The 18,933-nt window shown below is 39.3% G+C and overlaps 4 protein-coding genes across 4 annotated transcripts; 2 read left to right on the top strand and 2 right to left on the bottom strand.

Moving 5' to 3' along the window:
• Positions 1-553: 553 nt before the first annotated feature.
• Positions 554-3,254, bottom strand: LOC17896270 (L-ascorbate peroxidase T, chloroplastic). The gene is made up of 12 exons (XM_006302222.2): positions 2,921-3,254; positions 2,708-2,842; positions 2,399-2,519; positions 2,212-2,312; positions 2,033-2,120; positions 1,863-1,930; positions 1,702-1,788; positions 1,542-1,616; positions 1,345-1,422; positions 1,152-1,256; positions 973-1,032; positions 554-878 (listed from the first exon to the last, which is right to left on the bottom strand). Exons 1-12 carry the CDS (start codon positions 3,110-3,112, stop codon positions 696-698), a joined length of 1,293 nt encoding a protein of 430 aa, XP_006302284.1. The 5' UTR covers positions 3,113-3,254; the 3' UTR covers positions 554-695.
• A 450-nt stretch (positions 3,255-3,704) lies between these two features.
• On the top strand, positions 3,705-6,436 carry LOC17896500 (aspartic proteinase Asp1). Its single transcript, XM_006302166.2, has 9 exons — positions 3,705-4,107; positions 4,423-4,540; positions 4,624-4,850; positions 4,972-5,205; positions 5,309-5,447; positions 5,535-5,732; positions 5,827-5,899; positions 6,009-6,096; positions 6,193-6,436. Exons 1-9 carry the CDS (start codon positions 3,917-3,919, stop codon positions 6,320-6,322), a joined length of 1,398 nt encoding a protein of 465 aa, XP_006302228.1. The 5' UTR covers positions 3,705-3,916; the 3' UTR covers positions 6,323-6,436.
• Positions 6,437-6,715: 279 nt separating this feature from the next.
• On the top strand, positions 6,716-9,273 carry LOC17895793 (replication factor C subunit 5). Its single transcript, XM_006302331.2, has 10 exons — positions 6,716-6,971; positions 7,238-7,451; positions 7,647-7,726; positions 7,820-7,979; positions 8,083-8,164; positions 8,290-8,352; positions 8,464-8,593; positions 8,671-8,734; positions 8,818-8,886; positions 9,011-9,273. The coding sequence occupies exons 1-10, from the start codon at positions 6,785-6,787 to the stop codon at positions 9,108-9,110; spliced, it is 1,149 nt and encodes a 382-aa protein (XP_006302393.1). The 5' UTR covers positions 6,716-6,784; the 3' UTR covers positions 9,111-9,273.
• Positions 9,274-9,384: 111 nt separating this feature from the next.
• On the bottom strand, positions 9,385-18,078 carry LOC17895411 (protein CELLULOSE SYNTHASE INTERACTIVE 3). Its single transcript, XM_006300519.2, has 8 exons — positions 17,936-18,078; positions 17,556-17,703; positions 17,075-17,171; positions 13,731-16,797; positions 10,849-13,396; positions 10,243-10,697; positions 10,035-10,151; positions 9,385-9,914 (listed from the first exon to the last, which is right to left on the bottom strand). The coding sequence occupies exons 3-8, from the start codon at positions 17,137-17,139 to the stop codon at positions 9,753-9,755; spliced, it is 6,414 nt and encodes a 2,137-aa protein (XP_006300581.1). The 5' UTR covers positions 17,140-17,171; positions 17,556-17,703; positions 17,936-18,078; the 3' UTR covers positions 9,385-9,752.
• Between the last annotated feature and the right edge of the window lie 855 nt (positions 18,079-18,933).

The raw sequence follows: 18,933 nt of genomic DNA, 5'->3' as shown, positions 1-18,933 counted from the left end.
ATACGATCGAGAAAATATGATCTCATTCACAAGAAAAAGAAAAAATAAAAAAGGGTAAAAAGATTTTTAAAATCCATTGGGAAAAGGAGAATGAGTCTGACCAATTCCATCGGCTCATCGTAAGCTTCTTGCGTCACTAGTAAAGAAGAAGACACATCTTTTTTCCATATACCAACCAAATTCATACATCTTTCTAGATTCAGAATTTAATATTTAAAGTTGGTAGTTTTTTTCCCAACAACACCACTTTAAATAATCTAAATCTTTGAGAGAAGAAGAATATATCATATGGGAGCATAACTATGCACGTCTACGTCGCATGTGGTGTTGAAAAGTTTATCTGAATCCCTTCATTTGAAACAAGTACGATAGTTAACCTAATCCAAGAGAGAAGACTTTTCTTTTTTTAGTATCATAAGGAGAAAGAATCTTGAATGAATCTTGCAAAAGGTCTTAACACCCAAGCAACTATGCAAGCCTTATTTTAATGTTCGAAAAATATTCGTGCAAAGGCATAGCCGTAGTGATTCGGTACACACTTTATACTAGTATATAGTATTTGATCAAAAGCTCACACTGATCTCAAATCTAAAACCACTTATTAAAGGTGACTTTATCAAAGCATAACTATGCCAATGATGTTTGTTGCAAAGAGTATATGAACACCAAGTAATCAAAATATATCCATCTTTCAATTAGAAACCAGAGAAATCGGAGTTGTTATTACCACCACCAAAGAGAGTGGACAAAAGGACCAAAACGCCAATGGCAATTATGATGTTGAGGAAGTAATTCGTTGGTAGTGGCTTATCTGGGCTTCCTCCTATTGCTTCATACTCTGCTCTTATCTTCTTCTTCATTGAGTCCGAAAGCTCCTTCTGCATATATATTCCCCGGAAAAGTTAAAAACAAGTAAAGCGTATATATTACAATAAGCTACAAACACATTTGGGTTAAGTAGTAAGAACAAACCTTTTCATTGGAATACTTAGCAGCTACAAACTTCTCCGGAGCGTTGTCAATGATGATGCCCTGATTAGTATCGTAGGGACAGATTTAAGACTATATAGTTAAGTCACTGAACTGGATGTAAATGCATGGTTCATGTTCGCTAACATAAGATTAGAATTTCTCTCTCTTTGTTTATGTACCTCAGGAGGGTCAAATTTTGCCCCAATATTGCTGAGCTTGGCGTGAGCTTCAGCGTAATCCTTGAAAAATGCAGCCGGATCTTCAGCATACTTCTCTGCATAGTTCTGTAAATAGAAGTTGTTTTAAAACCTTAAGTAACAACGAACTACTACTATTTCTGCGGCATCTTATTACTCATCATTGTTTGCAAACCTTGAAAGAAGGATCTTCAAAAAGTGCAGCATCAGTGGGTAACACCAGAAGATCTTCGTCCCTCTTTTCTTTGATATCCTGCTATTCATAGAAGTCATTGATTAAGAAACTGGGGATCGTATTCACATATCTCATCTCCTTAGAAAAGTCTTCTTAAGTCCCAATCCAAAGTTACTAAGACAGATAGAGAGGTAGACCTTGAAGTAAGAGTTGTCAAACTTAAGCCATTTCACTGTCCATGACTGTCCTCCTGGTTCTCCTGGTCCAGTTTTCTGCCATGTTGAACGTTTCCATAACATCTCTACGCTATAATTGCAAGAACAATATAATGAAGTTTCATTTTGTCATTTATTATACCGTGTACTTTGTCTCAGGTTTTCCCCAACCGCTACGGTCTGGTCTGGCTCTTCCTAAAGTATGTGCACCAGACAAGGCAACTATTTCCTGCTTGATAAAACAACCAATGAGAATATTCACGTTGACAAGAATACAGAAAATGGAAAAAATTCAGAAGTCACCTTGTCATTCAGTCCCATCCTGTAAAATACATCTCTCAAATGATCAGCTGGTGAAGGAGGTCCAGCATCTAAACGTAAACATATTTCATCTCATTAGTTCAATAGTCCAAATGAAAATCTGAAACAAACTCATGGAAGCCGTGAAACAGACAATGGGAAGATTAGTTAACCAGGGAGTCTTCCTTCTTCTGGACACTGCTCAGGTGCTACGACATCAACTCTCCCATATTTCATCGGGATATCAGGACCACCAGCCTCCTGAAGTTAAAATCCAGAGTTATCAAAAAAGTTTGAAGGTCAACATAGTTTCCTTCCTGCTTGGCCAATCAAAGGAATAGAGAAGGAAGACCTCTACTGCAGTGGCACTAGCTAACTGGAATAAGTCGGCGTAAGAGATGTTAGGATACTTGTCTTTGATAGGTTGAATGAGCTTTAACGCACTAATGAGACCTGTAAATGTCAAAAGTAGAATATGAAGAGACAAAAAAAAAAGGTTTTAGAGCCACAGTGCATGTGAATTGTGATGGAAGCAGTACCAGCATTTGCAGCATGTTTAAGCTCAGGCTCAAATCTAAGACTTCCATTAGCTCCACCTCTCTGTGGCCACTCCTCAATGTTTTTGTTGTATGTACCAGCATCGTGCCACCCCAGTCTAACCTGCAATGAAACATGCAACTATTGTCAAGCACAATGCAAATTAGAAACACAAATTCAATTTTCTCTTCTCCAATATCTCTCGCTAGTAAAAAGCAAACAACAACAGACTAACAAAAAGTCACTTGAAACATGATCCAGCTGAAAACTCATCAAATAAAAAAAGATCAGAAGAGAGAAGGATACTTCACCAAAATGGGATGGCAAAAATTAGTCCGGAGGAGAACTTTGATGTCTTCTTTAGCGCTTTTCAATTGAGCTGCATCAGAAGCGGCACATTTTGGTGAGACCATCCCCTTGCTCCTCCCATAATTCGGATACTTTTTCTAACCAATCAAACAGAAGTTATAGGAAATTCAAAACAAAATTTCCAAAAAGTATGATTTCCGATCAAACTACGGTACCTGAACGAGGGAGGAATGAGGAAACAGAGAAGTAGATGCGACGCTTCGAAGAGAAGAGAGAGAATGTGGCGACGACGTAGAGGAAACGAGAGGAGCTGAGGTGGACGAAGAGGAGGAGGCGACGGCGGGGGAAAGAGAGACTCTGGTGGATGAACAGAGTAAGTGAGATGCGGCGGAGAGAGAAACAGCCATTATTGTCACGGCGGAGGAGAGAAACGCCGGGAAGAGTGAGTTTTAAAAAGACAGGTGTCAGTAACTTAGCGATACGTTGACAGTTGGATCTATTTGAAGTCACTCACTCTGAAACTGGATAATGATATATTATCACAAAGTGATCCTCACGCGCCCTAACATTTTTTTTTTTTTTTACTATTCCACTACCAAATAAAGAGAGAGCTAATAATAGTATTTCTAAAAATTTACAGATATTAGTAAAAAAAAAAACTATGTTTTTTTCTTTATTTTTATTTTACCTTTCATTGCAATATTATTAGTAGTGGAAAAATTGTGCAAAACTAGGAAAATAAGTAGCCTAAAAAAAAAACCATCAAAATTTCAAAAAGAAAATAAAAAACAATTACATTCAGATATATTTTGTGGAGTTAATGGACTGAGCATATATTGGGCCTTGTGCATTTAAGGATTCCTCGGCCTTTTAGTAAATCCTGGTTCGCGCGTGATCTACACGCCAAGGTGTAGCGAGCGTTAAGCGTTGAGCATTCCAGCCAAATGCCAAGTTTCTCAATTAAGCTTACGGGAACATAAGGAAACCTCCGTGCTGCTGCAAGTTGCAAGAAATTGAGTGAGAGAGAGAGAGAGAGAGAGAGAGAGAGAGAGAGAGAGAGAGAGAGAGATAAACAAAAATACTCACTCGCTCACTCCTATTAGGTAGCAGCAATACTTCGTCTAGAAAGAAAGCCTCCTTTTTGTGGTGTCCAAGAAGGAAACCTTTTTTGGGATTTGGTTTCGCTTTCTTGGGGCCAAAAGAAAAAGGAGATGAATCCGAATAAGGAGACAAGAAACCTTTACATCTTCTTCGTCTTCTTCTATGTGTTCGTCCTCCTCTTTGCTCGCTTTCCACTCTCTGAAGCTACCAAAGACCCGTCCGCTCAACAAGTGAAGTTACAGAATCGTCAACTTGGCTCCTCCGTCGTGTTTCCTGTCTCTGGGAATGTGTATCCTCTTGGGTAACTGCCTAATTTCACATCTTTTTGTTTATAATTTCTCAGTTTCTTGCTACTTTCTAGTTACTTATTTGTGAGTTTGATCTTTTTTTTTTTTTATGGGATTGCGTTGACTGATGTCTGGGTTTTGAATTGGTTCGGATTCTTTATGGCTTCTTCACTTGTAATCTATTTCAATGCTTGACAAGAGAACTTTAATGTGAAAATCTTCATTCTGTTGATTGTGATATGCCCTTGTATTGAAAACGCCTAATTTGATTGTTGATGTAATGATTTGGCTCATTTGAAGTACTCATTTTTCTTTTTCCCTTTTTGCAGGTACTATTATGTGTTGCTTAACATAGGGAACCCACCTAAGCTCTTTGACTTGGACATTGACACTGGCAGTGACCTCACTTGGGTTCAGTGTGATGCACCGTGCAACGGTTGCACAAAGGTAAGTGTTTATATGCTTTAGTGCGTGCCATGATAAGCAAAGGTCTTTTCTCTCTTAGAATTTCTTTATCTCTTTCTCTGCAGCCTCGTGCTAAGCAGTACAAGCCCAATCACAACACTTTGCCTTGTTCACACCTCTTGTGTTCTGGCCTCGACCTTCCCCAGGACAGACCTTGTGCTAACCCTGAGGATCAATGTGACTATGAAATCGGTTACTCCGATCATGCATCATCTATTGGTGCTCTTGTAACTGATGAGTTTCCTGTAAGACTCGCAAATGGCTCCACTATGAATCCCCATTTGACATTTGGGTTAGTTTTGTTCTTTTCCTTTTCACATACATAAGAATAGAATAAGAACTCTAAATTCATTGGACGTAAAAGTAGGTGATCTTGCTAGTGATCCTGATTCTTGAACCAATTTCTCTGTTAGATGTGGGTATGATCAGCAGAACCCTGGTCCACACCCTCCTCCTCCAACTGCGGGAATCCTTGGTCTTGGCAGAGGGAAAGTAAGCATCTCAACGCAGCTTAAATCCTTGGGGGTAACAAAGAATGTGATCGTGCATTGCTTAAGTCACAGTGGTAAAGGCTTTCTCTCTATTGGAGATGAGCTTGTTCCGACTTCTGGTGTTACATGGACTTCACTGGCTACTAATACACCTAGGTGAGCAATCTTTGAGCTTTATCTTCTCTTTTAACTGCCCCACGTATTCACTCACTCTTTAAATTGACAAGTTGAAAATTGTGGTGCAACTTTCTTGCTTTAGTAAAAACTACATGACTGGACCAGCTGAGCTTCTTTTTAACGACAAGACCACAGGTGTCAAAGGCATTAACTTAGTTTTCGATAGTGGAAGCTCGTACACTTACTTCAATGCCGAAGCATACCAAGCGATTCTGGATCTTGTAAGAAAAAAGTTATTTTCCGAAAAAGAAGCAGCAGTTGTGTTTTCCATTTGTATGACTAATTTGGTGTGCATATATCTCTTATAGATAAGAAAAGACTTGAATGGGAAGCTTTTGAAGGACACAAAAGAAGATAAAAGCCTACCTGTCTGTTGGAAAGGCAAGAAAGCTTTGAAATCAATTGATGAGGTCAAGAAATACTTCAAGAAGATTACTTTACGATTTGGGAATCAAAAGAATGGTCAGCTATTTGAGGTTCCACCTGAGTCTTATCTCATCATCACTGTGAGTCTCTTGTATGAATACTGACTATATATATGACTTGGATCTACATCAAAATCCATGGCTGAGAGTCTGTTTCTTATTTTTGTTTTCCTAGCAAAAAGGAAATGTATGTTTAGGTATCCTAAACGGAACTGAAGTCGGGCTAGACAGCTACAATATCATTGGAGGTAAGTATAATGAAACACTAAAGTTTTCGACCATAGTTTTTTTTTTCCCAGGGATTTTATGTTCATAACTTGACAACAAAATCTCATGGCTGTGTGTGAATTGTGATAGACATATTCTTCCAAGGGATATTGGTGATCTACGACAATGAGAAACAAAGGATTGGATGGATTCCTACAGACTGTGACAAGCTTCCCAAGTTCTGAACCTTTTTCTCTTACTTGTTTTTTTTTTTGGTTCTGTTTCACTAAATCTGTAATAAAATTCCTATTTTCTTCTTCTTTGTTGTTAAAAGAGTGAATCACGACTATGGAGGAGATTTATCGGAGGAGGCTTATCCAAGAGGCTTTGGTTTGATAACAGAGCTTTTCTCAGGAACCGAATCTTCTAAGAACAAGAACTTGGCCTCAGATGGAGAGCTTTGACACAGAGAAGAGTTTTTAATAAATAAAAACTGTAATAGAAGGTTTTTGGTTGTTATCATAGAAACAAGAAAAGATTTTGTAAATATATATACCCCTTGGGCCTTGTCTATGTCATCATCTAATAATAATCCAAAAGGAGAAGAAAAAAAAAAAAAGAAGCAAATCCTGAAGAGCAAAATGCATCAGAGTTTCAGAAATTTTCACCTGTGTGTGTTTTTTTTTGGTTCTTTAAGAAACTTATGATGTGACGACAAAAAAAAACGGAAGCCTTTTACCAAAATGTACCCAGCACAATCAGACTTTTTGAGGGTAAAAGTGGAATTACAGAGCGAATACAGTAGACAGTGGCGGAGGGAAGGAAACCTTAAAAACTAGAGAGCTTGGCGCCATCAGCGGAAGAGTGAAAAGACGGCTGGGCTGAGCGAGATTTTCTGAAGCAATTTTCTTCGCCCGGCGACGAAGATGACTGAGATAACTTCGGCAATGGACATTGACGTAGACGAAAATCAGCCTCGCAAGCCGATTAACATGGGCAAAGACATCGCCGGTTTGGGCGGTCCGCCGCCGATTAAGGCGACGCCTTGGGTTGAGAAGTACCGACCTCAGTCGCTGGATGACGTCGCTGCACATCGTGACATTATAGATACGAGTAACTGAACTTGATACACTTACTCTCTCCCTCTATTTCCATACCCTAGGGTTAGGGATTTAGTATATACTATTTGAAAACTTTTCTATATATTTTGTCAAATTAAGAAAGTATCTGAAAGCTATTTTGTTTCTACAAAGTGTATTAAACCAGTTTCTTTTCTCAGCTGGATTGATACACTAATTCATGTTAATAGCTTCTTATCTACTATTCTCACTGAAAGTTTTGTTATCTCTGTTTCTGTGGATTTGTTTTATTTTAAACAGTTGATAGGCTGACCAATGAGAACAAATTGCCCCATCTTCTGCTGTATGGTCCTCCCGGTACTGGCAAAACATCCACCATTCTAGCCGTCGCCCGGAAACTATATGGTCCCAAGTACCGTAGTATGATTCTTGAACTGAATGCATCGGATGACAGAGGAATTGATGTTGTAAGGCAGCAGATTCAAGATTTCGCTAGCACTCAGAGCTTCTCTTTGTGAGTATCCCTATCATGATTCCACCATGTGTTTTTGCTTTTCGTAGTTAATTTGTTTATCTTTATAATAAGCATTTAGTTACCTCAGCTGGCATGAGCTCTTTTTAACTGTAGCATCATGCTAAGTATAACAACTTATCTTTGTGTGTAACAAGTTTATTGTGGATATAAAAAAATTGAAATTCATGATTGTAGAGGAAAATCTTCGGTGAAGTTGGTTCTGCTAGATGAAGCAGATGCCATGACAAAAGATGCTCAGTTTGCTTTGCGTAGAGGTAATAACCTTATAGTCTTCCTATCTCTCGGTTATTTTTCTTGAACACAGTACTAACATCTTTGGCATACTTATTTTTCTTACATTTTGCAAGTGATTGAGAAATACACAAAGAGTACTAGGTTTGCGCTCATTGGAAACCATGTCAATAAGATCATTCCAGCTTTGCAGTCAAGATGTACTCGGTTTAGATTTGCCCCTCTTGATCCTGTTCATGTGAGTCAACGTCTTAAACATGTAATAGACGCTGAAGGGTGAGAATTAAGCTATTTCGGTCTTGTAAACTATCTTATTGTATGTTTTCTCTTTGTTTTGTTTTTCTTCACCCCTTGTTCTTCCTTTTTGTAATTGGACTAGGCTTAATGTTAGCGAGAATGGTTTGGCAGCTCTTGTACGGCTGAGCAATGGGGACATGAGAAAAGCACTGAATATTTTGCAGGTTCTGGAATCTTTCCTTTTGGTCCTGTCTCCTTATTAACAATTGTAAATCTACAGAAGATAATACATTTTAATCACTATGAATGGATTTGTAAAAGCATCTAATGGGTTTATTGGTGTGGGCAGTCAACTCATATGGCGTCAAAGCAACTTACAGAGGAAGAGAAAAAAGAATCGACCATTTTGCAGGTTATTGGAATATTTCCTTTTGGTTCTGTCTCCTTATCTACAAAGATAATACATTTAAATCACTATGAATGGATCTGTAAAAGTTCATAACGGGTTTATTGGTGTGGGCAGTCAACTCATTCGATGTCAGAGGAAATTACAGCAGAAGCGGTTTACCTCTGCACTGGAAACCCATTGCCCAAAGACATTGAGCATATATGTGACTGGCTTCTGAATAAATCGTTTGCTGAGAGCTACAAAAGTATTGAACCATAACTGATATTTACTAAAGTTAATGATTTCATGTTATTGACTCATGATTTTTACTTCATTGTGCAGAAATATCAGAAATAAAGACGAGAAAAGGACTTGCCATTGTTGATATTGTCAGAGAGGTTACCATGTGAGTGACATACTTTATTGCTGCTTCAACTGCTATGTTATCCGTGCCATGCATCTGTGAACTAACTTTTGTTTCTCCATCAGGTTTGTTTTTAAGATCAAGATGCCTTCAGACGTCAGAGTTCAACTGATAAACGATCTGGCAGACATTGAGTTAGTATTTTTTGCGTTTTAAACTTGGAAGAGTGTTTAATTCTGATTGCCTGGAGTAGAGTATTTAAGATTGTGTTCCCCCACGATCGTTTTTTAAAATTTAGAGTCGTTTTACTGTTTATAGGTACAGGTTGAGTTTTGGGTGCAACGACAAACTGCAGCTTGGAGCTATCATTTCTACTTTCACACATGCCCGGTCTGTCTTGGTTGGTGCAGCAAAATAAACCATGTTTTTTTCACCGTTTTGGAATCTGCAGTAGCTTATATGCACTGCCTTAAGTAACTGCTAGGAAATTTCATCTCAGTGATGTTTTCCTGATAGTCTTTGTACATTTTAAGGCTTTTGCCTTTCAATCACCAACAAAGATTTTTAGACCCACCTTGTTATCTTCTCGTCTCATTGCATTGCAAGATTGCTCAAATGTTTCATTGCTCTTCTTCATTGTTCTGATATCGGTTACTCGTATGGACGTATCTAACTATCTAAAAATGAGCCCAGACAAAAATTGTGGTAAAATAACTTAAAAGATCGCTACAGGAATCAGAGCACTTTGTGCTGCTTAGTTGATCCCCGAGCGAATAAGTTTTATGAACAAATTGTCATTACAGAACATCACGGACCAAAAAAGAAGAGAAACAACCTATACAAAAAGACTTTCTTTCTTGCTAGGTAGGAACTCTTTGATTCTACGTTCCTTTTTCACACATCATACCCATTACCCATATACATGTATTGCTATACATCTCCTGCAGACTTTTCTCTCCCTCTTTAACTACCAAAATCCAGCCATCAACAGCATTAGACAGTTTATGTCTTCCATTGACCGAGTGCATTTTGCTTGTGGAGATTGAGTAGTTTGGTTTTCTTAGTGAGTCTCATCCGTTGTCCTATTGGACCATGCAATCTCAATGTCAAGTGATCTAGAAGAAGCATCTTTGCTGTTTTCATGATTCAGGCATAGAGATCCACTGTACTCTCCTTCTGTTACGACTTTGTCGATTTGGATAGTAACACGGCCTAGAGTCGTCTGCGGACAAGGAATGTGTTAAGTGTTAGACAAACACCAATTAAGATAATATATATTGAATATCTCTATCAAATCCCAACTCTGCAATTTGAACAGTGTGGCTTATTGTTACAATGTTACCTTTCCAAATGTGCTTTTGCTCCTGCATATGATGTGAAGCTTTTGTCCTTTGGGGGGAACATCAAATGCCCAAGTGAAACCTTCTTTCCATTCAGGAGTAGTGCTATTGCTAACGACCTACAGAAAAAGAGATAAAAACCCATGATACAAGAATTTTTTATAGCAATGGTTGGAGTGCGAATATTCTCCTGGGATGGATTTGTTTTACCTTAGTTTGCCGTGGAGGGCAGTTTCCTATTGTTAATTGACAAAACGCGTTTGTGGTAGCCATGGACTGCTTTAAGTTATTGGCACGCATGACGTTCACTGTTAAGCAACCTGGTAAGCAGTGCAATAAGCTGTCTGCCTTGTCGTGGAACCTAGGAGGGCATGTTTTCATCAGCATTTGCAGGACGGGAATTGCTTCAGCTGCAATCATGGCTTGAGACTTCGCAACATCTATAGACATATTCGTCCAGGAGTGTCTTAGCAAGTAAAGAATATCCAATACTAATCCCTGGACGTCTTCAACACCAGATTTGAGCGCCCCTACCAAATGAGGGATGCAGAAAGTAGCAGCTTCTGAGGCACGGAGTTTAGGAAAATTGGAGAAAATGACATTTAAGGTTCTCAAAACTTCGGTATTTATAGTTGATGTAGACCACAAGCCTCTCTCAAGTGCAGCTGTTCACAACCATGATATGTCAAACAGTTGAAGATAAGAAGAAACATTTTTATCAGAATATAAAAAGTGTGGAGCAACGGGACTGAGGACCATCAGTTCAGTGTTAGAGTGACAAGCATAGGATTAGTATAACTTAAATTGAAAAAGTACCTGTTAGTGATCTTATAAGCTCATTCGAGACATATTCTTGGAGTGTGTGGTTGGAAAACAAAAATTTGACCATCAGTGCAGCCTGCCCAGAAACTTCTGCATTGCAAGAAAGCAGTAGCTCCTGAATTAACAATACGCCACCAGCCTCTGCAACAGCTCGTCTATTCGTTCTACTATTCATCACAAAATTCTGCAACGCACAGATGGCCACCACTTTCATTTCTTCTGTTGGTTGTTCTTCTAGCACGCTAATGAGTGCCCGACAAGCGGAAACAGAACCACTGGATCTAGAAAGCCCTTCATGCTGAGAAAGATCCCCAAGTGCCAGAGCAGCAAGAAGCCTACCAGGTTCTGATCTAGTCTGAGGGTCCAACAGATATTGAGATAGTGGTGCTATTGCATACTTGCATAACTTCAACTCTCTTACTCTTGGGTTGTTAAATAGTACTTCAAGTAAGCTTCCCGATTCTTCCTCGCATTGATGAGATCTCAGGAGATCCAGCAATGCATCGATTGCACCAAGCTCAGCCATTTGTACTGTGCTTGAAGCATCGTTCTTCTCATGAAGCATCAATGCTTTAAGAGCCAGTAAAACTGTGCTTTCAATTGTTGAGAACAATAATTTAACCAACACTGGCAGTTCAACTCTGAAAAAGCATTCTGCATCATTCTGCAGAATGTTGGAAAGAACAAAAGCAGCAGACTCCCATAAATCAAGAGGGGGCTGAGGATCTTCCTGGAGAATAACCTTGGATAGCTCAAAAATACCTCCAGCATCAAGAACAGCCTTAGGCCAGGTAGCAGATATCTTCTCCAATGCCTTTATCGCAGTTTCCTGCAGGCTCAATATTCCAATTCCTGCAAGCCGGACAAGAGGAACAACAGCACTCTGTGTTGTGATATCTTGCTGGAAATCTTCCATTGTAAGAAAGTGGCTCAGCAGTTCCGCTCCAAGCTGCTGAATAGCTTGGGATGAAGATTCTAAAAAGGAAATCAGAGGCACGATTGCTTCACTGGGTGTAAAACTAAAAGCTTCAAGGGTTTGCTGTTTTTCCAATATGTTTACAAGTGCTTGCAGGGCACTATGTTGCCCCCATAAGGTCAAGTCTGACCGGAGCAAGACCATAAATAGAGGCTCTACAGTTTTTGTAACATCTGGTCTTCTCGCGATTACTCCACTATTTGTTAAAATGCGAAACAGCTCTGCAATAGAGGAACATAACGAACTTGAGGCTCCAGGTAGTAACTCGAGACATCGCTCAATTATTCCAGCTTCCACCATGTCCAACTTGCGTGGTACTCTGTCTTTCCCCAGCTTAATGAGAGCTGATAAGCTAGCCTCAATAATCCTGTAATTTCTTCCGGAAACCAAACCAACAAGAAGCTCCTGAATGTTATGTGCGGCTGCTAGTTCTAAATGTTGCTCGTCATCCAATAATATCTTAATAGCACATACTGCTGCTTCAACTGCTGCGCTTCTTTCAGACTGCATAAGTGTTATTAAAGGCTCCATGCATCCGGAGGCGGATGGACTTGTTCTGATGTTTTTATTTGAGAAAACAACAGAACAAAGTCTGGCAGCATTTATCTTTAACTCCTCTGAAGCAGAAGTAGAGGATAAGATTTTGATCACGTTTTCCAGCAGACTTCCTTCCACATCAATCAGAAAGGCTGTATTTGGAGTATTTCCTGAGCTTAGTTTGATCAATGCAGAGAGAGCTACTTCTTGCTCACTTTCTGATACAGTACCGAGTATGTCCATTAGTGGCTGAATAGCCTGGCAGGCGACTTCAGAATTTCTGATGTTTTCAGCTTCAAAAAGTTCATTGAGTGCCCCAGCTGCGCTGTATCTTGCACTTCTCGAACCTAGCCGCAGTACTGCAATAAGCTGGTTCAAGGAACTTAGTGCCATTTCGTTTTGTCTAAGCTCGTGGTTGCTAAATAATACCCTAAGCAATTCAGATATGGCATACTCAGTTGAATCTTGAGGACTTAAAGAAAGGTACTTGGTTAAAGCTTCAACAGCTCCAACTTCTGCCATAAGTAATTTATTTGTGTCACTTCCATCAACAATGCGAATCAAGATTTGGACAGCAAACTGAGGGGCTCCAGGCCTATCTGGAATTGGCCTTAAGAGATCTACAAGTAGCGGGATAGATTTGCGTGCAGTGGAGCCAAGCCTCACATCTTCAATTTCAAAAAGGTGTTGAAGAATGACTTGATCAGGCTCTTGCACCAAAGAAAATTCATTTGCCAGTGAAACCAAGTTCAGTATCTCTGATTCCACATAGCCAAGAAGGTTTATTATCCCAGAAACAGCACCTGAGTTTGCAATTGTCAGATTTATTCCTCTGTTCCTAGTACAAACAAGACTAGCCATTGCGTGGGCAGCAAAATACCGATCTATCAGTTCATCAGATCCTAGTAAAAGTGCAAGTGTTGGAATGATCCGCATTGTCGTTGAAGAAAAGGACACATTTTCATCCTGGAACATGATAGCCAGGAGGAGCGCACTAATCCAAATGCCTTCTGTATCCTCAAATTCAGCCTGGTAAAACAGTTTAACTCAAGATTATTTTCAAGGGGAAAATTCATACAAGGCATCACGCCAAACCAAAAAAATGCAGAATTCATGCTTGAGCCAAAATGCACAAGGCAGAAGTGAGAGCAGCGTGATTCAAAACCAAAAATGCAGGATTCATGCTTGACAAGTGAGATTTCTGTAACAGAAGGTCCTTAAGGCCAAAACACGGCCCCGCAAAATTGTATAACTCAACTCAGAAGTTGGCTAATTTCTTTAATCCCAATGAAGGTACCCTGTAGGATAGATACCCATGACCAATAAACATGAGGAAGCAAATAATTGAAAAAGAAACCTTTACCTGCGGACTGGAAGTATACCTAACAAGCTTCCCCAAGAGCACCTCAAGTCCGCCGGCTTCCATAACAATGACCTTTGACTTAGCATCAACAGAAGTGAGTATGCATAGCAGCCACAATGCGACTGTACCACCCAAGATTTTAGCTGGATCAGGAAAATAGAAACTACCTGTATCCTGGAATACATTTTTTTCCAAAAAACCTTTAGGTGTCTGGACTTCAGTTTCTAGAGAAAAGCATGTCGATTTGTGCTTTATCATATCAACTAGGGCATGTAACAAGAGTTTTAAAAAGCCAGACTGATCAAGTGTCTCCGTAATCAGCTGCTTCTTTTCCTTTGCAGCACATAAGAGCAACGCTGCTGCCCCAACTCTCACTTCTAAGCTGGATGCATTCACTATTTTATCAGCCAGCACACCCACTGACTTGGGTCTCGAAACTATCAGTTCACTGAGCAAAATCTGTTGATCAGAGCAGAGCCTGGACAAAATTTCAATTGCTTTATCTTGCACAAGAGTATGGCCTTCGGTAAGGCATTGCACAAGGGTCTCTAGGCTTGATGGCACTTCGGCAAGGGCAATCCATGGAGCGTAAGAGAAATTCGCCCCATTCTTAGTCTTTGCCAAGAGTGCAACTACTTCTAATATGTTGAAAGCATCTGGGCTATCCACATCAATTGATTTTAATGAATCAACCAGTGAAAGTATAGCAAAACGGCACTGAGCACTTCCCTTTAGCACATCACAAACTGGAAAGTTCTTAAGTAACTGATGAAGTGCTCGTGATGCATTTCTCTTACCTTCCGCAGATCCATCAGCCAAAATTCTTGTGAAAGCTGAAACAACATCTTCAGCTAGTGCTTCTGCAGCGATATCCGGATCAGACAGAAGATTTGCCAGGGCAGAAACCGCATTTTCTGCAGACTCAATGGAAGAGTTCTTAGCCAATTTAATGAGTGACTTAAAATCTCCTTCTGCAATGTAAGACTTCTTTTTATTATTATTTTTCTTAACCGGGCGGGACAGTGCGTCCAATGCCCTAGCCACCTGTTTGGCCACATTCTGAGTGTTGTTTGTAAGCAGTTTGATCCAGGGATTCATAATGTCATCCGTCGCAAGATGACCACAGATATCTTGTCTTGAGCTGAATAGATCGGCTAAAACTGAAGCTGTATGCTCCTTTGTCTCTTCCCTGGAAGACGTTAAGGACTCGACAAGGGACCTCAGTCCTTTGTTAGCGGCACTTCCTCTATGAACAAGGTCTTCTTGTGAAGCTTTTGAGAGCACATGACCCAAAACTTTAATTACATGAATCTTTGAATTCGGATCATCTCCCAGAAGTAAAGCCAACAATTGATTGATTGTGGCAGGATCAGCTGTATGGACAAGCTTCACAAGTGTCTTTGCAGATGTTTCTTGGGAATTTGGTCCACCAGTCTTCAGTAGCCACAAGAATGCTGGAATACCACCAGCTCTTTCAACACAATCACGGATTTCCTCGCTGTGACAACACAAATTCCAGAGGATGCGGGCAGCATCTTCCTTGGCCTTTTGAGATCCAGTCTCGAGCAACTGGACAAGTGGAGGAATGCCCCCCGCTGCTGTTACAGCCCATTTACTATCATCCACTTGTGCAGTCAAAATTTGCAACATTTCAACAGCATACTCTTGGTGTTGCTCACTAGACAAACCTAGAAATGATATAAATAACTGGATTCCTTCTCTCTTTCCAATGGCCTCCCAAATTCCAACCTTGTCATGGCATAAGCTAGACAAGCAAATTATCAGATGCTCTCGTACATCAGTGGAAGCCATAGTTATGAGAGCGATAAGGACTCTCTTAGCTTCTGCATCATCTAGGTAACACGATAGACTACTGTTTCCATACAAGCTCGCCATAGCCTCCAAGATCCGTTCTTGGATTAACTTTGTGTCACGAGGCTTTAGTAACTTTACCAAAATGCTCTCTATCAAGCTTGGATCAAATATTTTCTCCGAACTCTCTGGTTGTTTAAAAATCATTAGGGCATAGGCAAGGGCTCCAATCACATCACCAATAGGTTCTGCTAGACGAGGGGATTGTGATACTTCTCCAAGGTATATAATTAAATGGCGCATCCCACCAAACACATTTGCTAAAGCTCCAGTTGCATGTTCTTGTAGAGATTGTCCATGTTTTCCCTGCATACACTCTTTCGATGGAGCAACAATGGCTCCAATAAGAGCATGCACACCTCCTGCATCTTTGACACATTTCTTAGCCTCATCGGATCTTGATGAAAGTGCTTCCAAAGCATCAGCTGCACTAGCACGAACCTTGATATCATTTTTCTGTTCCAAAAGCTGTATCAGAGACTTGACAACTCCAGAATTTAATATTTTCTGGATGCTATCACAAAAAGATAGAACTAGACGAGCCAGCAGAGAAGCAGCATTTGCTTGAGAATTAGGATTATCAGATGACAAAAGAGACACAACTATGTCCACACCACTACCCTCTAGTGTCAGTCTCCAATAGCCATCATCAACGCCACAAAGATTCCTCAAAGCTCCTGTAACATACCCTTCAACCACTTTTTCCTGATTTCCTTTCAGGCTAAGTTGATCCCACAAAGTTGGCACCACACCTTCTGTGATAAATATTTTCATGCCAATGTGATCACTGGAAATTCCAGCAGAAGAAACCTCATATATAGCTTCTGCCGCTGCTTTTCTAGTTTCAATGGTTCCAGACTTCAAAACCGAGAGTAATGGCGGGATGCATCCTCCAAGAAGCACTTTAAGTCGCAAGTCTTTGTCTTTGCATAAAACGCAAAGGATTGACGCGACATTTACTTTGGCCAGACTTGTTCCATTTCTGAGCATGGAAATGAATAAAGGCATTGCTTGACCATATGAACCGATCAGCCTTCTTGCCTCTCTTTTGCCCTTTGCAATACCTAGTAGACGAGCTGTTGTGAGTTCTTTGTCTTGCGGAGAAGATGTTTTTGCGTGAAGTTGCTCTATGAGCTGAGCAACCATTGCCATTGCCTTCTCTGGGTCGTCCATTTCCAATTTTACATCTACTTCCCTGCACATATTTAGGCAATGATTTCTATTTACATTTCTCATGACAACAGACATTGCAGAAGGATAATGTGAATATTACAAACAAAAGGAGGTGAACAGAAAATTGGAATTTCAGATTGCAATGAAGCATTTTTTTCCAGTAACCTTAACCATAGAAAATTTTGAGCAATATATCCAAACTTTTTTTTTTTTAAACATAGTGAAAGAAGTTGGTTGGCCTACTTTTGAACTTGATACACTTTTCTGTAAATATATTCTCAAATATAGTAAATGGATACCTGGACTGCGAGGAAGATAATGTTTCCTCCTGCGTTCCAGGAAGGAAAGCCTTCAACATCTGCATGATAACTCGCCTTTAGCTTCAGCCTTGGTTTCCTAGACGTGGGGGAAAAAAAAAACATCAGGTAAGCTTAAAACTGCAAGCAGAGCGATTGACTTGTGTTTACCAAACATTAAGACTGCCTTTGCAACCACACTGGACATACGTGAGACCAGTACTCTGAATGGCAAAAGAAAAAAAAAAAGTGAAAGACTCTACTAAGAATCTACAGAATTTTGAATTCAACTCTACTTTTCCTAAATATGTAAAAATTTCTTCATCCTCAAATACAACTCTATCATATGCTAAATAAACGTAGTCCAACTAATATCTATTGCAAATAGCCTACATTATAAATCTCCCAATCCCATAACATGAGCTAGAATTTAAAAACAAAAACCCAAGAAACGAAACCAAAAGTAAAAATGGAAGTTACACACCTCCTGGAAGGTGCAGAAACCTACGAAATCCCTCGGCCTCGCTTCTAACCCAAAAATCCGCCTTCCGGAAGAGAAGAAGCATCACCGTAAAATCTCCATTTCTAGCTCAAATGAACACCGGACAAAACTCACCTGCAAAGTGCCGCTTCTGGAAATTCAGAGAAACAAAAGGACCATTAATCCAGAATCAGCGACGAGGGATAAAGAAACAGATCACAAAATCAAAGGGCATAAACCAAAAGAAAAATAAAAAAAGAATGGGTTCGTAGTTTCGTTGAATCAATTAGAGAAGAAGGAACTGAGAATATGAGTAAATTGGAGAAATCAATCGTACAGGCATTACGATAATAATAGACGAAGAAGCTCAGAGATAAAATCACCTTTTTCTTCTCTTTTGTCGTTGTCGAAATCAAAAATGGTGAATTGCCTCAAATGAGGAACAACAAGAACGTACGAGCTGAGAGAAAGAGAAAAGTAGAGAGAGAGAAGAGAACAGTCCCCCCTTCTTCTTCTTCTTCTTCCTTTTTTTTTTTTACTTTCCTTAATTATCATTTCCCCCCCCCCCCCCCCCAACACTTAATTTATCATATTTTCTTACCTTAAATTATCCATTAATGATCCATGTTGTCTCATCAAAAGCTTGTAATAAATTAGATTTTGAGTATACAGTAGCGTATCAAATTCTTAATTCAAAAAATATATTAAACGTCAGTTGAAAAAGTCTCATATGATTGAAATTTCTTTGATTGGTGAATTTGCCATGGCAGCCATTAATAATGATGGAGTGAGTGTGAATTAGGGGTAAAGTCCATAAATTACCAAGCATGATTTTGTCAAACCCAAACAATAGATAGAGATTCATGTTTTAGACTGTTTCAATGTCGAGTTTGTTCTTCCGTTGATTTATTTTTTCTTTTTTCTGTTTAACTATATGTTTGTGTTATGTTAAAACCAGTGAAAAATAAGATAAGAATGATATAAAAATAATTTCTATTAGGAAAACAGAAGATTAGTACTATATATTTTGTGTTTTATAAAGCAGGATGGGCAATGATGTGTCAATGTATCATTAACTCTTGACCAAGTATGTTTTCTAACTATATATATATATATATATATATGATCGGTCGGTCTATTAATTCACAACCATTTTAACAAGATAAGTGTCCTATTTCATCTAATTTCAACTGCTTACAACAAAGTAAGTACTGAATAAACAAGATATTAATAGAGGACTAGTAACCAAACATTATATCCTTTTTTTGTCTATTTGTATCACAGAAATATCATACAATAACACAGGCCCCCCAAAAAAAAACTATATAGTTTTCAAGTTTTAACATAGGCAGAAAAAGATTCTCCTCGGTTTTAATTTGAC

The sequence above is a fragment of the Capsella rubella genome, unplaced genomic scaffold (assembly GCF_000375325.1).
Source record: "Capsella rubella cultivar Monte Gargano unplaced genomic scaffold, Caprub1_0 scaffold_2, whole genome shotgun sequence".
Classification (NCBI taxonomy): Eukaryota; Viridiplantae; Streptophyta; class Magnoliopsida; order Brassicales; family Brassicaceae; genus Capsella; species Capsella rubella.
Note: the sequence above shows the minus strand (reverse complement) of the source record. Positions and strands in the feature narration are given on the sequence as shown.